Here is a 23,128-nt window from a genome sequence, read left to right on the forward strand (position 1 = left end):
AAACTAATTTTTTATTGAAAACTTAAATTGAATGACTTCCTTAAAATTAGTTAAAATACTCATTGTTTTTTCTTTCTTTTTTTTTTTTTTTTTTTTTTTTTTTTTCAACGTTTATTTATTTTTGGGACAGAGAGAGACAGAGCATGAACGGGGGAGGGGCAGAGAGAGAGGGAGACACAGAATCGGAAACAGGCTCCAGGCTCTGAGCCATCAGCCCAGAGCCCGACGCGGGGCTCAAACTCCCGGACTGCGAGATCGTGACCTGGCTGAAGTCGGACGCTCAACCGACTGCGCCACCCAGGCGCCCCTGTTTTTTATTTCTATATTACACCTTCTCTTCCAGAGAATTCATCTATTTCCCTTTCTCTGTTTATTTCAATGCAGATAACTACTGTATCTAAAACCTAACTCTTAACTTCTTACCCAAATTGTGTACATTATCTCCCATTTTACATTTCTCTCAAGGTCTTGATGTCATTCAGGAGGCTGCTGTGAGTGAAATACCCTACCGGATATGGGAGAATTTAATGACCTCAGATAGAGGCAGAAAGAGTCCTTTGCCTCCCCCTGTACTAGCACAAGGGAAAGTGTGGGGAAGGTGCCGTGTTGTGGAACGCTGGCACACTTGGCAGGAAGGACTCTGAGGACTGCCACTGGATCCTGATCTAATGAGAGAGGCCTCTGATTTCTTTGTTGACCTCCTAGAATTGGCTGCTTAAAATGAAATAGTAGAAATCATCTTTGGGTAAAAGTTTTTGTGAGAATTAGTAGCTACTAAGACAAATCTGAAAATATTCTCATTGTTTAGAACAACTGGAGAAAATTAGTTTTGGTTAGAAATCAAAGAATTGAGGGGCACCTGGGTGGCTCAGTCGGCTGAGCAACCGACGGGATTTTGGCTCAGGTTACGATCTTGCATTGGGCTCCATGCTGGAGCCTGCTTAAGGTTGTCTCTCCCCCTGCCCCTCTCCCTTGCTTGCTTGTGAATGCTTTCTCACTCTCTCTAAAATGAAAATAAAATAAAAACAAACAAAAAATGTATCTTAAGTCAAAGAACTGAATAGTGTGCCAGTAAGAATACCTAAAAGTATTTTCCTCAGATCTCCGTTATTGATTCTCTCTGCAGATTTATACACGGTCTGTAATTGACCCTATTCCTGCACCAGTTGGTGATTCTAATGTTGATAGTGGTGCCAAGTCTTCTGACAAACAGAAAAAGAAGACCAAAATGACAGATGAAGAGATTATGGAGAAATTAAGTATGTTACCTACATTTTACATTATTCTTAAATTGCTAATAGTTCTTGAAACATTTGGCTCAGATGGGTTTTAATTTATACCTTATATTTTGGCTTAAGACATAAAAAATAGTTTTCTTCTAGGAACAGTAGCTTTAATTAAAATCTCCTGAAGCCAATCATACTCTAATTTGCTTGTTTATTATGTGTTGACTACTGAGTAATGTCTTTGCAATGGTCAGTACCTTTGGGAGCAGTACTTTTTCCCAAAGGGCCAAATCTAAGGCTCATGATTAGAGACCTTATTGAAAGAAATTTGTCTATGTTTATGCATACTTCTAGCTTCTCAGTATGAAAATACAAAATGTTCCCAAATAACTAAACAATATGGCATTCCTGTATAGATATATGTGTAAACATTAAATATATTTTTTTCTCTTCTCCCTTTAAATCCATCAGCTGCCATTGGCCTGAATCAACCATTGGAAATAATGTACACAGTGCCAGGGAGAGGGTAGCAGTAATGTCTGGTCGCAAGTCTACAACAGCTGTAGTTATAAAGAGCACTTTATATAGAGAGGGATCAAGGAAAAATACTACAGCTATAGTAGCTCTAGACCTAAGATTGGGTCCCTATATAAAATTGGATTATTTGTGTGAGTTTCCTTGATATGATCCTATCTCCTTTTACCTTAAGCAAGTCAAGACTTTGTGTGGTTTTCTCATGTTTTGACTTAATGATAGTAAGAATATAAATTATAGTTTTATATCCAAATCCTGATTTTAAAACTGTTCATTAGTTGTGACTTTGTGAACCTTCCTAAAACAGATATATGATTAGTTCATACTAAAGTAATCTTTATAGTAATAAGTGGCTTTCTAAATATATTGGAAGGTAGAAGATATATGGGAAGAGTCAGAAAAGCCATTTAGGTTTATTCACTTGGATATCATTTATGTATTATTTCTGATAGTAAGTAGTTTCATAACTTATCATTAGTTTAATACATTTCAGTGTATTAAAGGATACTCATCCTTACCCAAGAATTTTCCAATTAAGACTGAATCTCCCACATCCTGAAAACCTCTTACATTCTTAGGCAGACTAACACAGTTGGTCATTTTAAAGTGTGTTTATTTTTGAGAAAGTGATAGGATAATTAAGACATTGGTTAGGAGGTCCAACCTAATGTAAATAATATGTTCTTGCTTCTGATAAGTTTCATTAGTGTTTTGCTTTTGAAACATACATTATTTTTAAAATTTTGTGTTATGTTTGAAAGCTAATGTTCTAAAATCAGTAGAGTTTATTAGGAATAATGATGGAATTAGTTTACAAATTTAAAATACTTGACTGAGTTTCCAGTGTTCTGTTTGTTTTTTGTTTAAAATAGGAACTATTGTGAGCATAGGTGACCCTAAGAAAAAATACACAAGATATGAAAAAATTGGGCAAGGGTAAGTATTCATGAATATATTATACAATATTTAATAATTCTTGGGTATACAGTATGATACCTCTTTCTTTTTGCCTGCTGACATTGAACACTTACAGTATTCTGTGAGTGGTATTCTTGTAAGTAATGCATTTATTTCTACATGCTACTAAAAACTTGTGCCGTTTAGCAATAATCTTACATTGCTTTTTCTTGAATGTTATTTCCCATTGGTTGTTAAGAGATTAGATGGGGAAATTGCCCTGCCCATCAAATACATTTAAAAGATAATAAGAACATTTACTACAAGATTATAAGCAATAAAAGCATGTATTTAATCACATCACTGAATGTTGGTTTTTGAGTCTGATACCCTGATTTTGTCCAGTAATTTGTCATTTTTACATTTTTTTTAATGTTTATTTTTGAAAGAGAGCATAAGCGGGGGAGGGGCAGAGGGAGAAGAAGGCAGAATCCGAAGCAGGCTCCAGGCTCTGAGCTGTCAGCACAGAGCCCAATGCCAGGCTCAAACCCACAAACTGTGAGATCATGACCTGAGCTGAAGGCTGGCGCTTAACTGGCTGAGCCACCCAGCCGCCCCCAGTAATTTGTATTTTTAAACTATACTTGGGACTCCTCAGTCAGTTGAGCACCGACTTTGGCTCGGTTCATCATGATCTTGCGGTCCGTGGGTTCCAGCCCTGCATCGGGCTGTGTGCTGACAGCTCAGAGCCTTGGAGCTGTTTTGGATTCTGTATCTCCCTCTCTCTCCCTGCCCCTCCCCCACTTGCTCACAGTCTCTCTCAAAAATAAATGCCAAAAAAATTTTTGTTTAAACCACACTTTTTTTCTGTTGCTTGGGAGCAAATGACCATCTTAAATTTTTAATTTTTTTTAATGTTTATTTTTTGAGAGAGAGAGTGCATGTGCATGAGTGGGGGAAGGACAGAGAGAGAGGGAGACACAAAATCTGAAGCAGGCTCCAGGCTCTGAGCTGTCAGTACAGAGCCCAATATGGGGCTCAAACTCACGAACTGTGAGGTCATGACCTGAGTGGAAGTCAGATGCTTAACCAACTGAGCTACCCAGGTGCCCCAACCATCTTCAATTTTTAATGTTATTAATCACTGGAAAAGTATTCTGTGAATTTAGAAAGAGAACTTAAGTCTTTTTTGAAAACTTACTTATGAATCTGTTTGTATATATGAATTTCTTTTTAAAAGTTAAATTTAAGTGGTGCCTGGGTGGTTCAGTTGGTTGAGTGAGTGACTTGATGTTAGCTCGGGTCATGATCTCAGGGTTTGTGGGTTCCAGCCCTTCATGGGGCTCTGCACCGATAGCTGGAAGCCTGCTTGGGATTCTCTCTCTCCTTCTTTCTCTTCCCCTTCCCCTCCCCCACTTGTGTGCACACATTCTCTCTCTCTCTCTCTCTCTCTCTCTCTCTGTCTCTCTCTCTGTCTCTCTCTCAGAATAAATAAACTTTAAAAAAAAAAAAAAGCTAAATTTAGGGGCATGATCCCAGAGTAGTGGGATCAAGCCCCATGTCGGGCTCTTCACTAAACGTGGAGCCTACTTAAGATTCGCTCTCTCCTTCTGCCCTTCTCCCCTGCTTATACTCTCTGTCTAAATTATTTTAACAAACATAACTGAATTTAGTTGCATCACTGGTTTGATAACAAAAATTGAAAATCATCTTAATATTCTTGAGCATGATAATGGATAAATTATATTGAATAATATAAATAATTATTATTATGAATGAATAACACCTATCCCAAATCCAATGTTGAATTAACGTTAAATCACATGGGGCACCATGGGGGCTCAGTTGGTTAAGCGTCCAATTTCAGCTTACATTATGATCTCACAGTTTGTGAGTTTGAGCTCCCCATCAGGCAACTCTGCTATTAGCTAGTGCAGAGCCTGCTCTGGATCCTCTCCCTCCCTCTCTCTCTGTCCCTCCCCTGCTCATGCTCTTACTCTCCCTCAAAAATAAACATTTAAAATTTTTTTTAAAAATTGCAGAAAAATCTATAAAATGAAACCCTTAATAAGAAATTTAAAAACTATGTTAAATGTATTTTATAGTGATACACACCTATGTCCTTTATAATTAAAGTGTAGGAATGTGCTTGGAAATGGTGCACATCAAATACAGACTACTTTTGGGAGAAAGGAGGATGCGTTTGTAACGTGCACACAAGGACATTACAAATTTATTTGTAGTTTTTTTGTTTCGTAAGCAGGGAAATGGATCCATGAGTATCTATCACTTTTATCTTTCTTTTTATGACAAATTTCTAACATAAGTTTTGGCCACAGGGATTACCTTTTTCTTATTTTTCCCCCTTTTGTTTTGCTTTTACTCCTGTTTAAACACGTTAAGTCTAGGGGCGCCTGGGTGGCTCAGTCGGTTAAGCGTCCGACTTCGGCTCAGGTCACGATCTCGCGGTCCGTGAATTCGAGCCCCGCGTCGGGCTCTGTGCGGACTGCTCAGAGCTTGGAGCCTGTTTCAGATTCTGTGTCTCCCTCTCTCTCTGACCCTCCCCCGTTCATGCTCTGTCTCTCTCTGTCTCAAAAATAAACGTTAAAAAAAATTTTTTTTAAATAAATAAATAAATAATAAACATGTTAAATCTTGGGCTGCATGGGTGGCTCAGTTGGTTAAACATCCTACTCTTGATTTCAGCTCAGGTCATGATCTTATGGTCATGGGGTTGAGCCTGGTCGGGCTCTTCACTGACAGCACGGAGCCTGCTTGGGATCCTCTCTCTCTCCCCCTCTGCCCCTCCCCTGCTCGTGCTCACTTATGTTGGTGTGTGTGCGCTCTCTCCCTCTCTCAAAATAAACAGATAAATAAAAGATGTTTAAGTCTTAAGTGTACTTTAATCCTTTTGTAATTGTTCTGAGTATAAAGTTTTTAGATATATAAATGACAGTGATTTAGAAACCTTAAATCTGGTTGTGTCTTTTTTCCCCCTAGGGCTTCTGGTACAGTTTTCACTGCTACTGATGTGGCATTGGGACAGGAGGTAGTTTCTTTTTCATACTTTGGGTGTTACCATTAGCTTTTAGTGTAGGAAGAAACTAGACACATCTGTGAATAATCAGTAGGAATCTTTTTTTCAGTTGAATATATTGGAAGAATTACTTTATGTAATTTTGTAGCACTTTTCTTAATAGGGAAAAAAAGAAGGAATTATGCATTGAGTTTCATAAAGGAGCAAATATTTTAAAAATTATTTTCCCAGCTTGGAAAGAAAAGAGGATTCATTCCTGGCATTGGTATGACCTTGGGCTGATTAATCAGGTTTAGAGAAAATACAAAAGTAGTTAGGTTCTGTGTATTACAGAGCATTGTGCATTGCCAGTGTGGAAGTAAAAGTACTACCTGTGAGTAAGCTCACTGATAATATCATAGATACACAGTAAATTAAATTATTACCTGATTGGTGTTTGTAATTTTCTAAGAGAATTAGAAAACTTGTTCTGATTTTTCTTGTTTCTCTTTCCATCATAGGTTGCTATTAAACAGATTAATTTACAGAAACAGCCAAAGAAGGAATTAATCATTAATGAAATTCTAGTGATGAAAGAATTGAAGAATCCCAACATAGTTAATTTCTTAGACAGGTAAATACGAGTATTTCAAGTCTCCTGGTGTTGGGGGCTAGCCCCTTGAGTTAAGACTGAGTAGAATGTCAGTGTTGAAAAGTAAGCTTGAAGGAGGAGGAGAGGTAAAAAATAACACATTGTAGTTTAGCAGGCCTTTTTCTACATATATCTCACTTGGCAAGTTAGAGAAAGCAGTTAAATGAAGGACATTGCTGCTGGTGCTTGTATTAATTATAAATGATCACAAGCAGCAACATTAATGGAATGAGTTGTGATTAATGTGTTGACTAACAGGGGTGCCTGACTACATGGTTTCTAAACTTACATCAGTTTTTATTTCAAATGCTGTCTTTCATGGGCAGATAGTGTGTCAAAACCTCATTTGATTTTGGAGTTGATGTTAAATAGCAGAACAGAAAGCAGAATAGAAAATTATATATTGTACCATTATGCAATTACATATATGTGAATGAAAAAAGAATAATAGAAAAATAAACAAAAATTAAAATAGTGATTATATTGGAGATAGAGGATTATAGATGACTTTCTTAGTGCCATATTGAAGTTTGTTTAGACTGGGGAAAAGATAACACATTTTTAGATTTCAGCCCTAGTAATAGGGGACATGTTCATAAAAATCCACTTCTCAGGTATATTTCCCTGCTTTTGGAAATACTGTTTCAAGTCAGTCTAGCATGGCAGGTAAGATAAGCCATAAGGTTTGGAATTAGTTACACTTGGCTTCAGATTCTAGTTCTGTCACCTACTAGCTATGTGAACTTAGATGAGTAGCTTCTCCAAGCCTCCATCTCTTCATCTGTAAAACAGGACTAATAATTACTGCCAAACAGTGTCATTTTAATTGGAATGATCTATGTATACACTCAGGTCACAATTGGGGGCAAACTTTCAAGTCACTCAGGAAAATCATAATGACCCTCAGTTAATTTTCTGTGCTGTTTTCTCAGCTTGCCAGTTTTCTCCCTGGCTCTCAAAACTTCCAACTTTCTAGTTTTGTTATTAGGGTGCCTGGCATTTGAATTCTTCAACACAGAGTGGTGGTGAAATAAAAATGTGAGTGTATTTTGTGTGTTCATAATAATTTTAGCTACCTGATGGGAGATGAATTGTTTGTGGTAATGGAGTACCTTGCTGGGGGATCACTTACTGATGTCGTGACGGAAACCTGCATGGATGAAGCACAGATTGCGGCTGTATGCAGAGAGGTGAGTGTGTCCCCTTTTGGATAAGTTACAGCAATGTGTGGTTAAGCAGGAGGTAAAAAAAAGGGGGGGGGGTGGGCAGGAGCTTTTTGCACAGGTAATTTTTACTATGTGAAATACTCACTCCATGTACATTATTCTTTGCAAGCGGCAAGCGTCTCCATACCATTTTATCCTACATGAGAGTTTAAACCCTTTCTTATGTATAAGATAATTCTGAAATGGAGCATGGTTTTTTGAAGAGCCCAGCTCACAGGTAAATTTCAGCAGGGTGATCATTAAAATTTAGCATCCAAACAGGGTACTTTTAAGAGTGCAAGGGAGGGCCAGTCAACAGTAGAAACATGGACTGTCTCAGGCAAAGCAAGACACATGTTTACCTTAAGTGTTAAGTTTGCTTCTGGCTTTATAAATTTCATCGAAGGTGAAAAACTGGTTGTTTCTTGATATTCATTAATGAATTTTTAGACATACTGTTGCTTCAGCCAATAGAATTCTGCCAAATTGCCCAATAAGTCCAAGCCTTTGGTTGTTTCAGGAGGAAAGGAAATAAGAACTCTTTAATAAGAACTCTATAATATAAATATTATATTTCAATAATATGATATCTCTAACAAAGAATGTTTGATCACTTAAAAGCTAATAAAAACTTAAGAATTTATCTATTTATGGGGCACCTGGATGGCTCGGTTGAACATCTGACTTTTGATTTCAGCTCGGGTCATGATCCTAGGGTAGATTCAAGCCCTGAGTTGGGATTCTATTTATTCCTCTCTCTCTGACCTTACCCCACTCATACTCTCTCTCTCAAAATAAATAAATAAACTTTAAAAAAAAAGAATTTGCCTATTTATATATAATGTGTTTCTCTAATTTCTTTTCATAATTGTTTTAAAAATTATTTTAGGGGTCCCTCTAATTGGCAACTTAGAGAAAGCAGTTAAATGAAGGACAAATTTGTTTCTATTCATTTGTACCAGTGTTATGGGGAGGATTTGTTCTTTTCAAGAATCTGCTTAAATGCTTGGTAAATGTAATACAGTATTACACAATTTATCTGTTTTTCCTTGAATGAATAGTAGAATATTTTGAATGAGATTTTTAGTTGTTATTCATAATGTACATCCTGTATTTGTTGTTTTCCTCTTTTGGGGGTAAGAAATAAAAACAGCTTTTTCCATGTTTATAATTTATACTCAGTTTATATTGAAAAACATAGGGGCAAGCAGATTTTAAAACTCTAATGTTCCTGTATTTAAGGAAAGAGTAAGTTTTTCCTCACTTCTGACTCCATGCTTTCTGAAACATAGCATAAGAGGAAAGTTATTCTTTTATCATTGGTGTCTAGGTTGTGGATATAGCTTTATGTAAAATCCACTGTAAAAGAAATGGGAGAAAACATCTTACATCACATCAGTGAGCAGCTGGATGGAACTAGACCTCCCAGGATCTTACCTACTTTTCAGTGGCTAGATTAGACTTCCTGAAGTCATGCTCAGGCCATAAGTACTGTGTGTGAACTTCCTTTGGACTTTTCAGGGACTGTTTCATTGATACGTGTTTTTCTTGTTTAGTGTTTACAGGCATTGGAGTTTTTACATGCTAATCAAGTGATCCACAGAGACATCAAAAGTGACAATGTGCTTTTGGGGATGGAAGGATCGGTTAAACTTAGTGAGTAACAAATGAAGAAATAACATTTATTTGTTATACTTCTGCCTTTTGTTTAAGTAAAAAAACCAAAAAACCTATTGGGGCACCTGGGTAACTCAGGTGGCTGAGTGTCCAACTCTTGATTTTGGCTCCTTCACAATCTCACAGTTCATGGGTTCAAGCCCCACATTGGGCTCCGTGCTGTTAGTGAGGAGCCTGCTTGGGATTCTCTCTCTCCCTTTCTCTGCCCCTCCCCCACTCACTCACTCACACTCTCTCTCAAAGTAAACTTTAAAAAATTAACCTATTAATATTTTTATGACTTAATATATGGAGGAGGACAAGGGAAAGAATGGTAAAGAATATGAGCTCTCAACTGGACAGCTTGGGTTTAAATAGCAGATAAGCTACTAGTTGCTGACTAATTTGGGGTGAGTTACTTAATCTCTTTGTGTTTATTTTCTCAATTATATGATAAGGAAAATAAGATTAAGTATCTGAGAATTTTTCTGAGGATTAAAAATGTAAAGCACTGAAGAAAAGTGCCTGGGACTGTTGTAATGTTGGTGCTGCCTTCCAAAGATAAACTAAAATTTTCTCTGTTGTCTGTTAGGGTAGATCTTTCTTATTAATGCTGTTCAGCTTTCTTTGGATTTGGTAAAGCATGGCCTAATTGAGGGAGGGCTATATGACCCTGACCTGAGAGATGACAAGGGGAAAAAAACTCTTATAAACCTCTTTTCCTAATTATCTTCTGTATCAGACATGATAGAGTCATGGAGGAAAAAAATCCTAGACTTCCTTTTCCTCTGTTGGCTATAATCTGTCAGTTTCATCCAGGCCCTCTGGAGGATTCAGGAACAACTTCTATTGAGTTTCCTGCAACTATGCAAAATTCAAGGCATTTCTTGGATCAAGAAATCAAAAAGTTTTCCTTCTGTTCTGCAAGAATGTTTGGCTCCTTTTTCAACATCTCTTTTTTTTTTTTTTTTTTTAATTTTTTTTTCAACGTTTATTTATTTTTGGGACAGAGAGAGACAGAGCATGAACGGGGGAGGGGCAGAGAGAGAGGGAGACACAGAATCAGAAACAGGCTCCAGGCTCTGAGCCATCAGCCCAGAGCCTGACGCGGGGCTCCAACTCCCAGACCGCGAGGTCGTGACCTGGCTGAAGTCGGACGCTTAACCGACTGCGCCACCCAGGCGCCCCTTCAACATCTCTTTTTAAAGATACTTCCTCCAGGGGCACCTGGGTGCCTTGGTCGGTTGAGCGGCCGACTTCAGCTCAGGTCGTGATCTCGCGGTCAGTGAGTTTGAGCCCCACGTCGGGCTCTGTGTTGACAGCTCAGAGCCTGGAGCCTGTTTCAGATTCTGTGTCTCCCTCTCTCTGACCCTCCCCCATTCATGCTCTGTCTCTCCCTGTCTCAAAAATAAATAAAACGTTAAAAAAAAAAATTTTTTTTTTTAAATAAATAAATAAAAAAAAAATAAAGATACTTCCTCCAGAGAGTATTCAACCACAAGAAAGAGGGTTCTGTTAGATGGTCAAAAATATAAGATTACTAATCTTAATCAGCAGGCAAATTACAAATGGACATTCTCCTACTGTTTTGGTGGATACACATGTAAACTGAATTAGACTTTTTTGGATAATATTTTATCCTGGCTCTTCCACATACTAGATGAATGATCTTGAGCAAGTTACCTAAAAATATGTATGCCTTACCCAATTTGTAAAATGAGAATAATATTAATAAATATGCCTATCTCATAGAGTTATCATAAGGATTAGGTATGTTAATTCTTATAAGATACTTGGAACAGTCCCTGGTTGTTAGAAGTACTCATTTTAGCTATAAATATTACGATTTGATGGAACAATTGCTTTTAGGATTCTTTTCTATAGGTTTACTGAACATAAGCACAACAATAAACACAAAGTTGTTCTCTGCAACACTGTAAAAAAAAAAAACCTTAAACGTCAAGGAGCATAGGAATGATAAAATAAATTATAAGCCTTTTTATTTTGTAATATTGCATATTTACAGTAATGAGGTAGATCAGTGTACAACTATGGAAAAATCTCTCAAAATAAATTTTAAGAAACAATATACTGGAGCACCTGGCTGGTTCAGTTGGTGGGGCCTGTGACTCTTGATCTCAGGTTTGTGAGTTAGAGCCCCACATTGGGGGTAGAGATTACTTTAAAAAAATAATAAAAAGCACTTTACAAAGTATCCTAACTTAGATAAAATAAACCAGGCAGTTCATGGTAATTTTTGTACCTATGTAAATTCATAGCAAGAAGTCTAAAGCTTAAGAACTTAAATGTTAATAGTTACTTTTTAAATAGAATGGGTCTGTAGAAGGGAGGAGAAAATTCTAGATTCTCATCTTGATATTCCCACTAAATAAACACTGAGTGCTAACCTAGGCTTTCTGCTCCTGTTATAAAATAAGGTGGTTGGAGTGGAGTGATGCTGGCAAGGACTTTGTTAGGTATGGCTGTAGTTAAAGCTGTTCCTTTTCTAGAAGTCTGCTAAGTCCGATATGTAGTAATTCTACCTTCTGTTTATTTTCTTCAAAATTAGTTCCCACCTCCTGACCTTTACCTGTTTTATAGAATTTAGTTTTGTTCACCTTTGATACCTTTTCCTTTTAGACCTTTTTCAACTTCTTTAAAATTTTTAGGATAAAAGACCTGATAATTTGTCCTTTGCTTGTGGGAAGTAAAAGTAAACAAGTGAAGAGTATGTAACATCATCAAAATATTTGTAAACCCATTCTGGTTTAGTTGTTGTTTTTTGTTTGTTTGTTTGTTTGTTTGTTTGTTTGTTTGTTTTAATGTGAGCTCTGTGCCCAATGCGAGGCTTGAACTCACAACCCCAAGATCAAGAGTCATATGCACTACTGACTGAGCCAGCCAGGTGCCCTTGGTTTACTTTTTTTGATACAGTCTTTAAAAAAAAGAACAACAAAAACTGGGGTGCCTGGGTGGCCCAGTCAGTTAAGCAGCCAACTTCAACTCAAGTCATGATCTCACAGTTCGTGGGTTCAAGTCCCATCTGTGCTGACAGCTCAGAGCCTGGAGCCTGCTTCAGATTCTATGTCTCCCTCGTTCTCTGCCCCTCCCCCACTCGCACTCTGTCTCAAAAATAAATAAACATTAAAAAAAAAAAAGAGGCTGAACAGTCCATTTTAATTGTCATCTATCATGACCTCTTAGATGGAACTATCCATGACACCATTAACTCTAGATACGGTTTTTTGTGTTTTGTTTTTTTTTTTATAGCTGACTTCGGTTTCTGTGCCCAGATCACCCCTGAGCAGAGCAAGCGAAGTACCATGGTTGGAACGCCATACTGGATGGCACCAGAGGTGGTTACACGGAAAGCTTATGGCCCTAAAGTGGACATATGGTCTCTGGGTATCATGGCTATTGAGATGGTAGAAGGAGAGCCTCCATACCTCAATGAAAATCCCTTGAGGGTAAGACCAATTAAACACCAGCCTTATTTTTAGGAAAATACATTTCTTTAGAACATTTATTTAGAATCTGATTGTGCCAGGCACTCGCCAAAAATTTAAGATACAAAGTTGATATAACCTGGTCTCTGCCCTCTGTATCTAAAAATTATTTGCTTCTGGGTTATTGAGTTGAATGTGTGAGGTAAAGAGTTTGTAGAGTTTTAGTAAGCTGTATGGTTTTAAAGTTTGCACATAAGAATTTGCTCACTTTTGTACAAGTGTCCCTAGATGTACCCTTCAGATTGTCAACTTTGAACCTTGGCTTCTGTACCAAGTGCACAGGAGAGGAAAGCAAGATTGCGTCTGTGAGAAAACTGTGTAGATGGTGATGTTAAAGGTCACATTCAAACAAAAGAGTTAGGGTCCTGAGTTAGAGATGGGGTCAGTAGACTTTAAACAATTAGATATTCCAGTAGCTGAGGTGAAGAGTTTTGGAGTTTGTTTTTTCCTTCTTTCCCCCTCTCTGTCTCTCTCTCTCTCAGGTGAAGAGTTTAGGAGTTTGTTTTTTCTTTCTTTCTTTCTTTCTTTCTGTCTTTCTTTCTTTCTTTCTTTCTTTCTTTCTTTCTTTCTTTCTTTCTTTCTTTCTTTCTTTTCTTCTACTTGTAAATTACCATATATGGCTCAATATCATTAAAGAAATGCATATCAAAACCCAAACAAGATACCACTTCACACCTTCAAGAATGACTATAATCAGGGCTCCTGGGTAGCTCAGTCAGTCAGGCACCCAACTTCGGCTCAGGTCATGAACTCATGGTTTGTGGGTTCAGGCCCCACATTGGGCTCTGTGCTCACAGCTCAGAGTCTGGACCCTGCTTCAGATTCTGTGTCTCCCTCCCTCTCTGTCCCTCCCCTGCTCATGCTCTGTTTCTCTCTCTCTCAAAAATAAATAAACATTAAAAAAAATTTTTTTTAAAGAATGATTATAATCAAAAAGATGGACAATAAGTGTTCGTGAGAATGTGAAGAAATTGGAACCCTGATACGTTGCTAGTGGAACTGTAAAATGGTGCAGCACTTGGAAAACAATTTGACAGCTCCTCTAAAAGTTAATGTTATCATATAACCTAGTAATTCCACTGCTAGTTACATACCCAAGACAATTAAAAGGCACCTGGGTGGCTCAGTCAGTTAAGCATCTGACTCTTGATTTTAGCTCAGGCCATGATTTCACAGTTAGTGAAATTGAGCCCCAAGTTGGATTTAAGACTCCAGACTGACAGAGTGGATGGAGCCTGCTTGGAATTCTCTCTCTTCCTCTTTGCCCCTCCCCAACTTACCCACACGCATTCCCTCTCCTTCTCTCTCAAAATAAAAATACTTAAAAAAAAAAAAGTTTTTATCCACATAAAATTTTGTACACAAATGTTCATAGCAGCATTATTCATAATAGTCAAAAGTAGGAAAAACCCATATGCCTATCACCTGATAAATGAATGAACAAAAGTGGTATCCCACTACAATGGAATATTATTTAGTCATAATAAAAGTAGTGAAGTACAGGTATATGCAACATTAAACATGAAAGCATTTTGCTAAATGAAAGTCATACACAAAAGGTCATATATTGTAGGGTTCCATTTGCCATCGATTTTTGTTATTCAGGTTTTGCAAAGCCGCAAACACTGAATTAACAAATTCTGAACTGTTGTTTTTTTTTGTTTTTTTTTTTTAATTTTTTTTCAACGTTTATTTATTTTTGGGACAGAGAGAGACAGAGCATGAATGGGGGAGGGGCAGAGAGAGAGGGAGACACAGAATCGGAAACAGGCTCCAGGCTCTGAGCCATCAGCCCAGAGCCCGACACGGGGCTCGAACTCACCAACCGCGAGATCGTGACCTGGCTGAAGTCGGATGCTTAACCGACTGCGCCACCCAGGTGCCCCTGAACTGTTGTTTTTAGGGGAGATACAGGGTTGGGTTCTTGCAAGCCTTTGGTCACATTTCTGTCAACAGATCAATACATAACCTTGCTTTTTGTGTGTTTCTGTTTAAAGCCATTTAAAAAACAATTTTTTTTTGAGAGGGAGTGAGCGAGAGCCACAAGCGCATGCACACAGAGATGGGGCAGAGGGAGGAGAGAGAGAATCTTAAGCAGGCTCCATAGCCAGCACAGAGCCCGACTCAGGGCTTGATCCCATCCATGACCCTGGAATCGTAACATAACCAAAAATCCAGAATCCTTAACTGACTGAGCCACCCAGGTGCCCCATGAATTGTACACTTTAAAAGAGTGATTTTTGAGGCACCTGGGTGGTTCAGTCGGTTAAGGATCTGACTTTGGCTCAGGTCGATCTCATAGTCCCTGGGTTCGAGCCCTATGTAGGACTCTGTGCTGACCCCTCAGAGCCTGGAGTCTGCTTTAGATTCAATGTCTCCCTCTCTGTCTACCTGCCCCCCCCCCCCCCCCCCGCTTGCACTCTGTCTGTCTCTCTCTCTCAAAACTAAACATTAAAAAGAAAATAAGGGTGATTTTTATAGTATGTGGATTGTATCTCAATGAAGCAATTTTTAAAGTTTTTAAGTTACCATATGAGTATAGGCTTATTGCCAGAAATCGTTCTTTTCTAATTTTTTTCCAAATAAGTTGGACTTGTTATAAAATGGACTCCAGAGGCCAAGGTAATGGGTATTTGTAGGAGGGGCCCTGTCTGGGTGGCTTTGGATTTTGACGTTCTTTTTTCCTGAATGCTTTTGCAACGATTCCAGTTCAAGCAAGCAATTACAGTACTTTAATAGAAGTGATTAATTTTAGAACACTTTGGAACAATTTTTAATATCCTCTAATTTCATTCATTTGTTTAACAAATATTGATTCGAGTACCTGCTCTGCGGTAGGCACTATACAAGGTGCTGTCTACCGACAAAAATTCCTGCCTTCATAGAAGGTAGAGAGAAACAATAAAATAAGTAAGAATAGTATGTAATATATTAAATGATAGAGTCTAAGTGCCCTGACTGGTAGGAGGGATTCAGGATTGTTTGATTTCACAAGAGTGCTTGAGAGGGCTTCACTGAGGTGACATTTGAACACAGGAGATAAGAAACATAGGAGGTACCTAAGGGAAGAACATTCTAGTCAGAAAGAACAGTACATGCAAAGGCTGTGAAGCCGAAGCATTCGTGGTATATTCAAAGACCATTTAAGATTCCTCCATAGCTAGTGTGCAGGGAGCACACAGTAGGAGAAAAAAGATAGGTGAAGAAATGGGACCAGACTGTATAGTGCTTTATTAGGCTTTTATAAGAATTTTGGTGGCACTTGGGTGGATCAGTCAATTGAGTATCCAACTCTTGATTTTGGCTCAAGTCATAACCTCATGGTTCATAAGTCTGAGCCTCGTGTTGGACTCTGCACTGACAACCTGCTTGGAATTCTCTCTCCCTCTCTCTCTGTCCCTCCCTGACTTGTGCATGTATGCATGCACTCCCTCAAATAAACGTTAAAAAAAAAAAAAGAATCCTGGCTTCTTCATAGGTGAGACAGGCAAACCATTGTAGAGTTTTGAGCAGAGATGTGAAATGGTCTTACTGACATCTTAACAAGATCACTCTGGCTACTTTATTGAGAAAAGATTTTCAAGTGAGGTAAAGATAGACACAAGAAGACCAGTTAGAAGGCTATTGCAGTAATCCAGGCAAGACATGATGGTATACTAGACCAGAATGGTATCAGTAGAGGTGGGGGAAAGTAATTGGATTCTGGATGTATTTGGAAAGGAGAGCCTATGGCGGGGGGGGGGGGGGGGGGGGGGGATATGACCCAAGAATTTGGCCTAAACAACTGGAATGGTGAAATTCAAGTTCACCTTAACTGAAATGGGGAAGACTACAGGTAGAGTGGCATGTGGGGTGGCAGGTGGGAGATCAGGAGGTAACATTTTAGCATATTTTAGATATGTTCTATTAAGACATCCAAGTGGATATGTTGAATAGGCTGTTGGGTATGCCAGTCTAGGATTAGGCCAGAGGTGTAAAATTGAGACTTAGCTATAGAAATTATTTAAAGCTATGCAGCTAGATAAGATCACCAGGTCAAGTGGGCATAGACAGACAATAGAAAATTTTCAGCTTGCATCCTGAGGCATTTGTTCTATAGTTAACAGTTGATGTGGCAGACCAGCAAGGAATGGCTGGAGAGGTACATAAAACCAAAATAAACACATGCCCTTGAATCTTCACGCAAAAAGTGGGGGAGGCATCAGCTTATCAGAAACTACAGTTACGTCAAGTAAGATGAAGACTAAGACTTGATCATTCAAGTTGGCAATGTGAATGTAATTGATGGAAACTTGGCAAGCAGGAACTTCTCCTGTCAACATGGAATAACAGGTACCAGATTAACCACCCTTGCCAAAAGGAACAACAACAAAAAAATGAGAATATATGAAACGATGGTTTGCAAGACCCTGGACATCAAATAATGAAGAACAGTGATCTCCAAAAGTGGGAAAGGCTTGAGGTGAGCCCTGTGACTGCCTCCAGCTTAATGTCTTAAGAGAATTTCTAGGCCATGTACAGGGAGGAAGGGCCCAGGTGGAGCCCAGTGGTCTCACTGAGAGTCTGGGGAGAATAAGGCAGCTGGAGTTTACAAGACAGAGAATGGGAGAAGAGAAAGCTTCATAGAAGATTCTGGAGATCCGTGAAGTCCCCTTTGAGCATTCAGTAGAGATTGGTGCATCTGTGTGAAGAGTCTACCCAAGGTCAGGGGACCCATCTGGTAAGATTGGAGTAAACAGTTGCTTGGTGCTCACACAGAGGCTGGGAATAGTTCCTGCTTTTGTCAGCCACAGTGGAAAACCTTGTAATTCACAGGATATGGAATGGAAGACTCAAAAGAGTCCTGCATCAGTGATGGGAAATAATTACCCCTAGACTAAATGCTGCTATGGTCCCACCTAACAAATCTTGAAAACAAGACCCAAAGAGATCTTGTTCCCAAGTAACTGCGTTGCAGAGCAAAACTCGAATATTTATAGGAATACAGAAATATCCAGCACCCAACAAATGCTTAAATATCCAGTCAGAGTTCATCAGAGAGGCAGAAGAGCAGGAAGGTACAACCCATAATGAGAAAAATCAATCCATTGCAACAGACCAGAACTGACACAGATAAAAGAGTACATAAAAGCATTAAAGCAGTTTTTAAGAGCAGAGGCATTTTAAAAGAATATTTTTTCAAAACCCAAATTGAAGTTATAGATAGAAACTACAGTGTAGTTCGAAGGTTTATAGTTTGAGATTGAATTAATAGCAAGTGATACATTGCAGAAAAAATGATTAATGATAATCATAGACCAAGTAATAAAAAGCTATCCAAAATAGAAATAAATTTTTTTAAGAAATGAAATAGCAATAGTGAGCTGTGAGATAACTTTAAGTGTTCTAATATATGTGAAATAAGTTTTGGGGAAAAATCAGACAATCAGGAATTCTGCAGCCAATGAATATCTTTTTAAAATTAAGGCAAAATAAGGATTTTTCTCAAACATAGACACTGAAAGAATTTATCACCAGCAGATCTACACTACAAGAAATAGTAGAAGAAATCTTTCAAGCAGAAAGAAAATGGTAATATGACTCCACACAAAGAAATGAGTATTAGAAATAGTAACTGTGAGTAAATAAATCCAATTTTTTTTTCTTATGTAAATATCTTTAAAAGATAAAACTGTTGGGACACCTGGGTGGCTAGTTGGTTAAGCATCTGACTTCAGCTCAGGTCATGATCTTGAGGTTCGTTTGTGAGTTCGAGCCCTGCATCAGGCTCTGTGCTGACAGCTCAAAGCCTGGAGCTTCAGATTCTGTCTCCATCTTTCTCTGCTCCTCCCTCACTCACACACTGTCTCTCAAATATAAAACATTTAAGTAAGTAAATAAATGTTAAAACTGTTTACATCAAAATAATAATGGGAAGGGGAAGAAAAAAAACGTATGTACAGGTAAAATGACAACAAAAGCATAAGGCTGAGGAGGAGAACCATAAGATTGTCGTAGTCTGGTGTAATATTGTGATGATTGTGAAATTGAAAGTTGTATGCCCCTTACCTCTTAAGCAAACTCTAAAATACTGAAAGAATTACACCTAATAAAATTCAGCTAAGGAGATAAAACAGAATTATAAATAATTCTGAGTTAAAGAGAAGACTCCACATGGATCGGTTTGTCAAAGGGGTAAGGTGCCAATGAAAAGAGCTCCAGTGGCCAAAGATGGAACAATTTGAACAAAATAAAGTTGTAGGGGATAATAATCCAAAGTATAAGATAATATTTATGTGTCCTTGCTGGTATAAGTAAGTAATTGAATAAATAAATCGGCAGGAGAGACAACTCTTATGCAGAAAATTTTCAAATAATTTGTGTGGATGTTCCACCCTAAGGGCAATGGAGCATAACTCCGTACTCCTTAAGTATAGACTGCACATAGTGATAAGAGCACAGTAAGAAAAGAGAGGAAAACAGTAACTTTGCAGTAGAAAAACCTGACAGGCACTGCCTTAGCCAGCTGAAAAGGTCAACATCAACAGGCATAAATTATGTTGATAGTATGTGGCACTCTAGATAGAAAGTGGCACTCTAACTGTGATGTTGCTTCCCAAAGCACATATTCTCATTCTAATCATGAAGAAAACATAAAATTCCAGTAGAAGGCATTCTGTGAAATTAAACCTGACCAATACTCCAAACTGTCAAGGTCATCAAAAGCAAAGGAAAGTCTGAGAAATTTTCACTGCCAAGAGGAGCCCACAGAGACATGACAACACAATGTAATGTATAATGAGTGTCCTGAGACAGAAACTAGGGTGGGAGGAGGGGTGAAATAGGGAAATCTATAGTGCGAATGCTGGAAGCACTAAGGGCCTCTATGAGGTTAATGATGCCAGTCCACAGGGATCTATTTCTTCTGCTGTCCTTAGCTGTGGAGGTACAAGCAAAGAGCAGGCAAAGTTTGATATGTAGCAAAGTGATTGCTATGAAGTGCAAGAGGGTCGAAGTGATTATATGGAAGGAATGATGAACAACTGGAAGATCAATGGGATTTATTTAAGTTTAGTGGAGTCAAAGGATCGCGGTGTTGGGGGTGTTCACAATGCAGAAGGTAGGAGGTGGACAGCAATAGTGATTTCAGAGTTGCAGTCATGGGTACTGATGAGGCACAGGCTGTGACCATGAGCGTGTGTGATCAAGGGAGGCCAAAGCACAAAAGCATGGGAGAAGAGGAGGTCAAGGAACTGTTACTGGCATCTCTGTAGCTACTGAAATCGCTCTGAATTATGAGCAGTGTTAGAGATGATAACAGTGTTTGGTAGATACTTGAAACAAAGTAAAGTAGATGTGAGTTTGAAAGCCTGGGACTTCGAGAAGAGGGGGGTAGATATCTCCGGCAATGAGGAACCACCAGGACACTCCTTCTCTAGGTACAGTGGTACAAAGGGCTAAGAGGGACTGGCCTACTCCTAGAGAGCACTGTGGATGAGGCAGTTCATCAGGGGAGAACGGTTCATAAACGGAGGGGCAGTGGTGGATGAAGAAGTGAAGGTGGAAAGGGGAGCATGCAGAGCCAAATGGGCATGAGAGTACAGAAGCTGCAGGAACAAGCAGTCCCGGTCTCCTTGTAATCACTAGCATAAATGCAGATACAGAGGGTAATAAGAGTTATTTCAAGGTAGAAAAATGGCTGTTAAGCGTTTGGAGAGAAGGCATACTTGACAGGAGTGCTTGTTTTTATGGGCTTCCCTCTTAACCCCTTCTGATGGAGTATGGGGCTTAGCAGTCTGAGGATCTTCACTTGAATTGCTATCTCAAGTAATTTCTTAGCATGGCATTTGTAAATGAAAATTTTATCACATAAAGAGAAGTGAGCTCAGGTGGCAAAGAAATGGGCACACTCATGTCCTGATTTTTTGAGTGTCAGTATCCTTTTTTATGGCATTTTGGTGATACAGCAGAAACGTGAAATAATTCAGGAAAAAATTTAGGTGACCTTGGGTTTGGCAGTGTTTTTAGATAAAACATCAAAAAGCATGATCCATAAAAGAATAAATTGGACTTTATTAAAGTTAGAATCATCCTTTCTGACAAAAACACTATTAAGAGAATGAAAAGATAAGTCACTCGCTGGGAGAAATAATTTCCAGAACACCCATTAGATGATCAAATGTTGTCCAAAATATATAAAGAACTCTTCAAACTTCAACAATGAGAAAATAAACAACCTAATGCAAAAATGGACAAAACATCTCCACAGACAGCTAAAGAAGATACACAGTTGGCAAATAAGCATTTAATAATATGTTCAACATCGTGTTTATTAGGGAACTGCAAAATTAAAACAACACAAATATATATACCTATTAGAATGGCCTTAAATTTTTTTTTTTAATGATGATACCAAATGCTGATGAGAATGTGGAGCAGTAACTTTCTTTTGTTGCTGGTGGGAATTGAAAATGATACAACCACTTTAGAAGACATGATTTCATCTATAGAGTTAAAAAGATCAGTGGTTGCCAGGTGTTTGCAGAGATGGGATGGGGAAGAAGAATGGGTGGAGCACAAGAGATTTTTAGGACAGTGAAATTTTTCTGTAGGATACTATAATGTCAGAAACATGACCATGTGCATTTGTCAAAATCCATACAACTATACACCGCAAAGAGTGGCCCCAGGGGCACCTGGGTGGCGCAGTCGGTTAAGCGTCCGACTTCAGCCACGTCACGATCTCACGGTCCGTGAGTTCGAGCCCCGCGTCAGGCTCTGGGCTTATGGCTCGGAGCCTGGAGCCTGTTTCCGATTCTGTGTCTCCCTCTCTCTCTGCCCCTCCCCGTTCATGCTCTGTCTCTCTCTGTCCCAAAAATAAATAAACGTTGAAAAAAAAAAATTAAAAAAAAAAAAAAAGAGTGGCCCCAGTGTAAGTCATAGACTTTCATTTAGTGAAAATATATCAGTAGTGGTTCTTCACTTGTAACAAGTGTATTAATGTAATTAATTAATTACTTTGTTGAGTGATTGATGTAATTAATTGATTGTATTAATGTAAGGAACCATCCCCATTATCAACATCCCTCACCAGAGGGTACATTCCACAATCCGTGAACCTACATTAGCACCTCGTTATCACCCAGAGTCCATAACATTAGGGTGCACACTTGGTGTGCAATTTTATGGGCTTGGACAGATGTATAATGAAATAGTAACATATGTCCATCACCAACATAGTATTTTCACTGCCCTAAAAATCGTCTATATTCTGCCTGTTTCAATAGCTTTATAGATACAGCTGGTTTAAAAAAAAAGTTTTCAGACTTCAACCTATATTACAAAGCTGTAATCATCAAGACAGTATGGCACTGGAACAAAAACAGACACTCAGATCAATGGAATAGAATTGAGAACCCAGAAATGGACCCACAAACGTGTGGCCAACTAATCTTTGACAAAGGAAAGAATATCCAATGGAATAAAGACAGTCTCTTCAGCAAGTGGTGCTGGGAAAACTGGACAGCGACATGCTGAAAAATGAACCTGGACCACTTTCTTACACCAGACACAAAAATAAATTCAAAATGGATGAAAGACTTAAATGTAAGACAGGAAGCCATCAAAATCCTCGAGGAGAAAGCAGACAAAAGCCTCTTTGACCTTGGCCTCAGCAACTTCTTACTCAACATGTCTCCGGAGGCAAGGGGAACAAAAGCGAAAATGAACTATTGCAACCTCATCAAAATAAGCTTCTGCACAGTGAAGGAAACAATCAGCAAAACTGAAAGACAACCTACCAAATGGGAGAAGATATTTGCAAATGACATATCAGATAAAGGGTTAGTATCCAAAATCTATCAAACTCAACATGCAAACAACAAATAATCCAGTGAAGAAAATGGGCAAAAGACACGAACAGACACTTCTCCAAAGAAGACATCCAGATGGCCAACTGACACATGAAAAGATGCTCAACATCACTCATCATCAGGGAAATACAAATCAAAACCACAATGAGATTATCACCTCACCCCTGTCAGAATGGCTAACATTAACAACTCAGGCAAAAACAGATGTTGGCAAGGATGTAGAGAAAGAGGATCTCTTTTGCACTGTTCGTGGGAATGCAATTGGTGCAGCCACTCTGGAACAGTATGGAGGTTCCTCAGAAAATTCAAAATAGAACTACCCTATGACCCAGCAATTGCACTACTAGGTATTTATCCAAGGGATACAGGTAGACTGTTTCAAAGGGGCACATGCACCCCCATGTTTATAGCAGCACTATCAACAATAGCCAAAGTATGGAAAGAGCCCAAATGTCCATCGATGGATGAATGGATAAAGAAGATGTGGGGGGTGTGTGTGTGTACAATGGAGTATTACTCAGCAATCAAAAAGAATAAAATCTTGCCATTTGCAACTTGTGTGGATGGAACTAGAGGGTATTATGC

At 38.6% G+C, this 23,128-nt stretch overlaps 1 protein-coding gene across 1 annotated transcript in view; it reads left to right on the plus strand.

Moving 5' to 3' along the window:
- The window catches only part of PAK2 (p21 (RAC1) activated kinase 2), a 95,727-nt gene that overhangs the window by 66,601 nt on the left and 5,998 nt on the right, over positions 1–23,128 (plus strand). Inside the window, exons 7-13 of the mRNA XM_043594482.1 lie at positions 1,127–1,259; positions 2,633–2,696; positions 5,658–5,706; positions 6,195–6,307; positions 7,398–7,515; positions 9,087–9,186; positions 12,457–12,653. Of these exons, the coding sequence (XP_043450417.1) occupies positions 1,127–1,259; positions 2,633–2,696; positions 5,658–5,706; positions 6,195–6,307; positions 7,398–7,515; positions 9,087–9,186; positions 12,457–12,653 (774 nt within the window). The remainder of the gene's footprint in view (positions 1–1,126; positions 1,260–2,632; positions 2,697–5,657; positions 5,707–6,194; positions 6,308–7,397; positions 7,516–9,086; positions 9,187–12,456; positions 12,654–23,128) is intronic.

Source organism: Prionailurus bengalensis, chromosome C2 (assembly GCF_016509475.1).
Source record: "Prionailurus bengalensis isolate Pbe53 chromosome C2, Fcat_Pben_1.1_paternal_pri, whole genome shotgun sequence".
In the NCBI taxonomy this organism is placed as follows: Eukaryota; Metazoa; Chordata; class Mammalia; order Carnivora; family Felidae; genus Prionailurus; species Prionailurus bengalensis.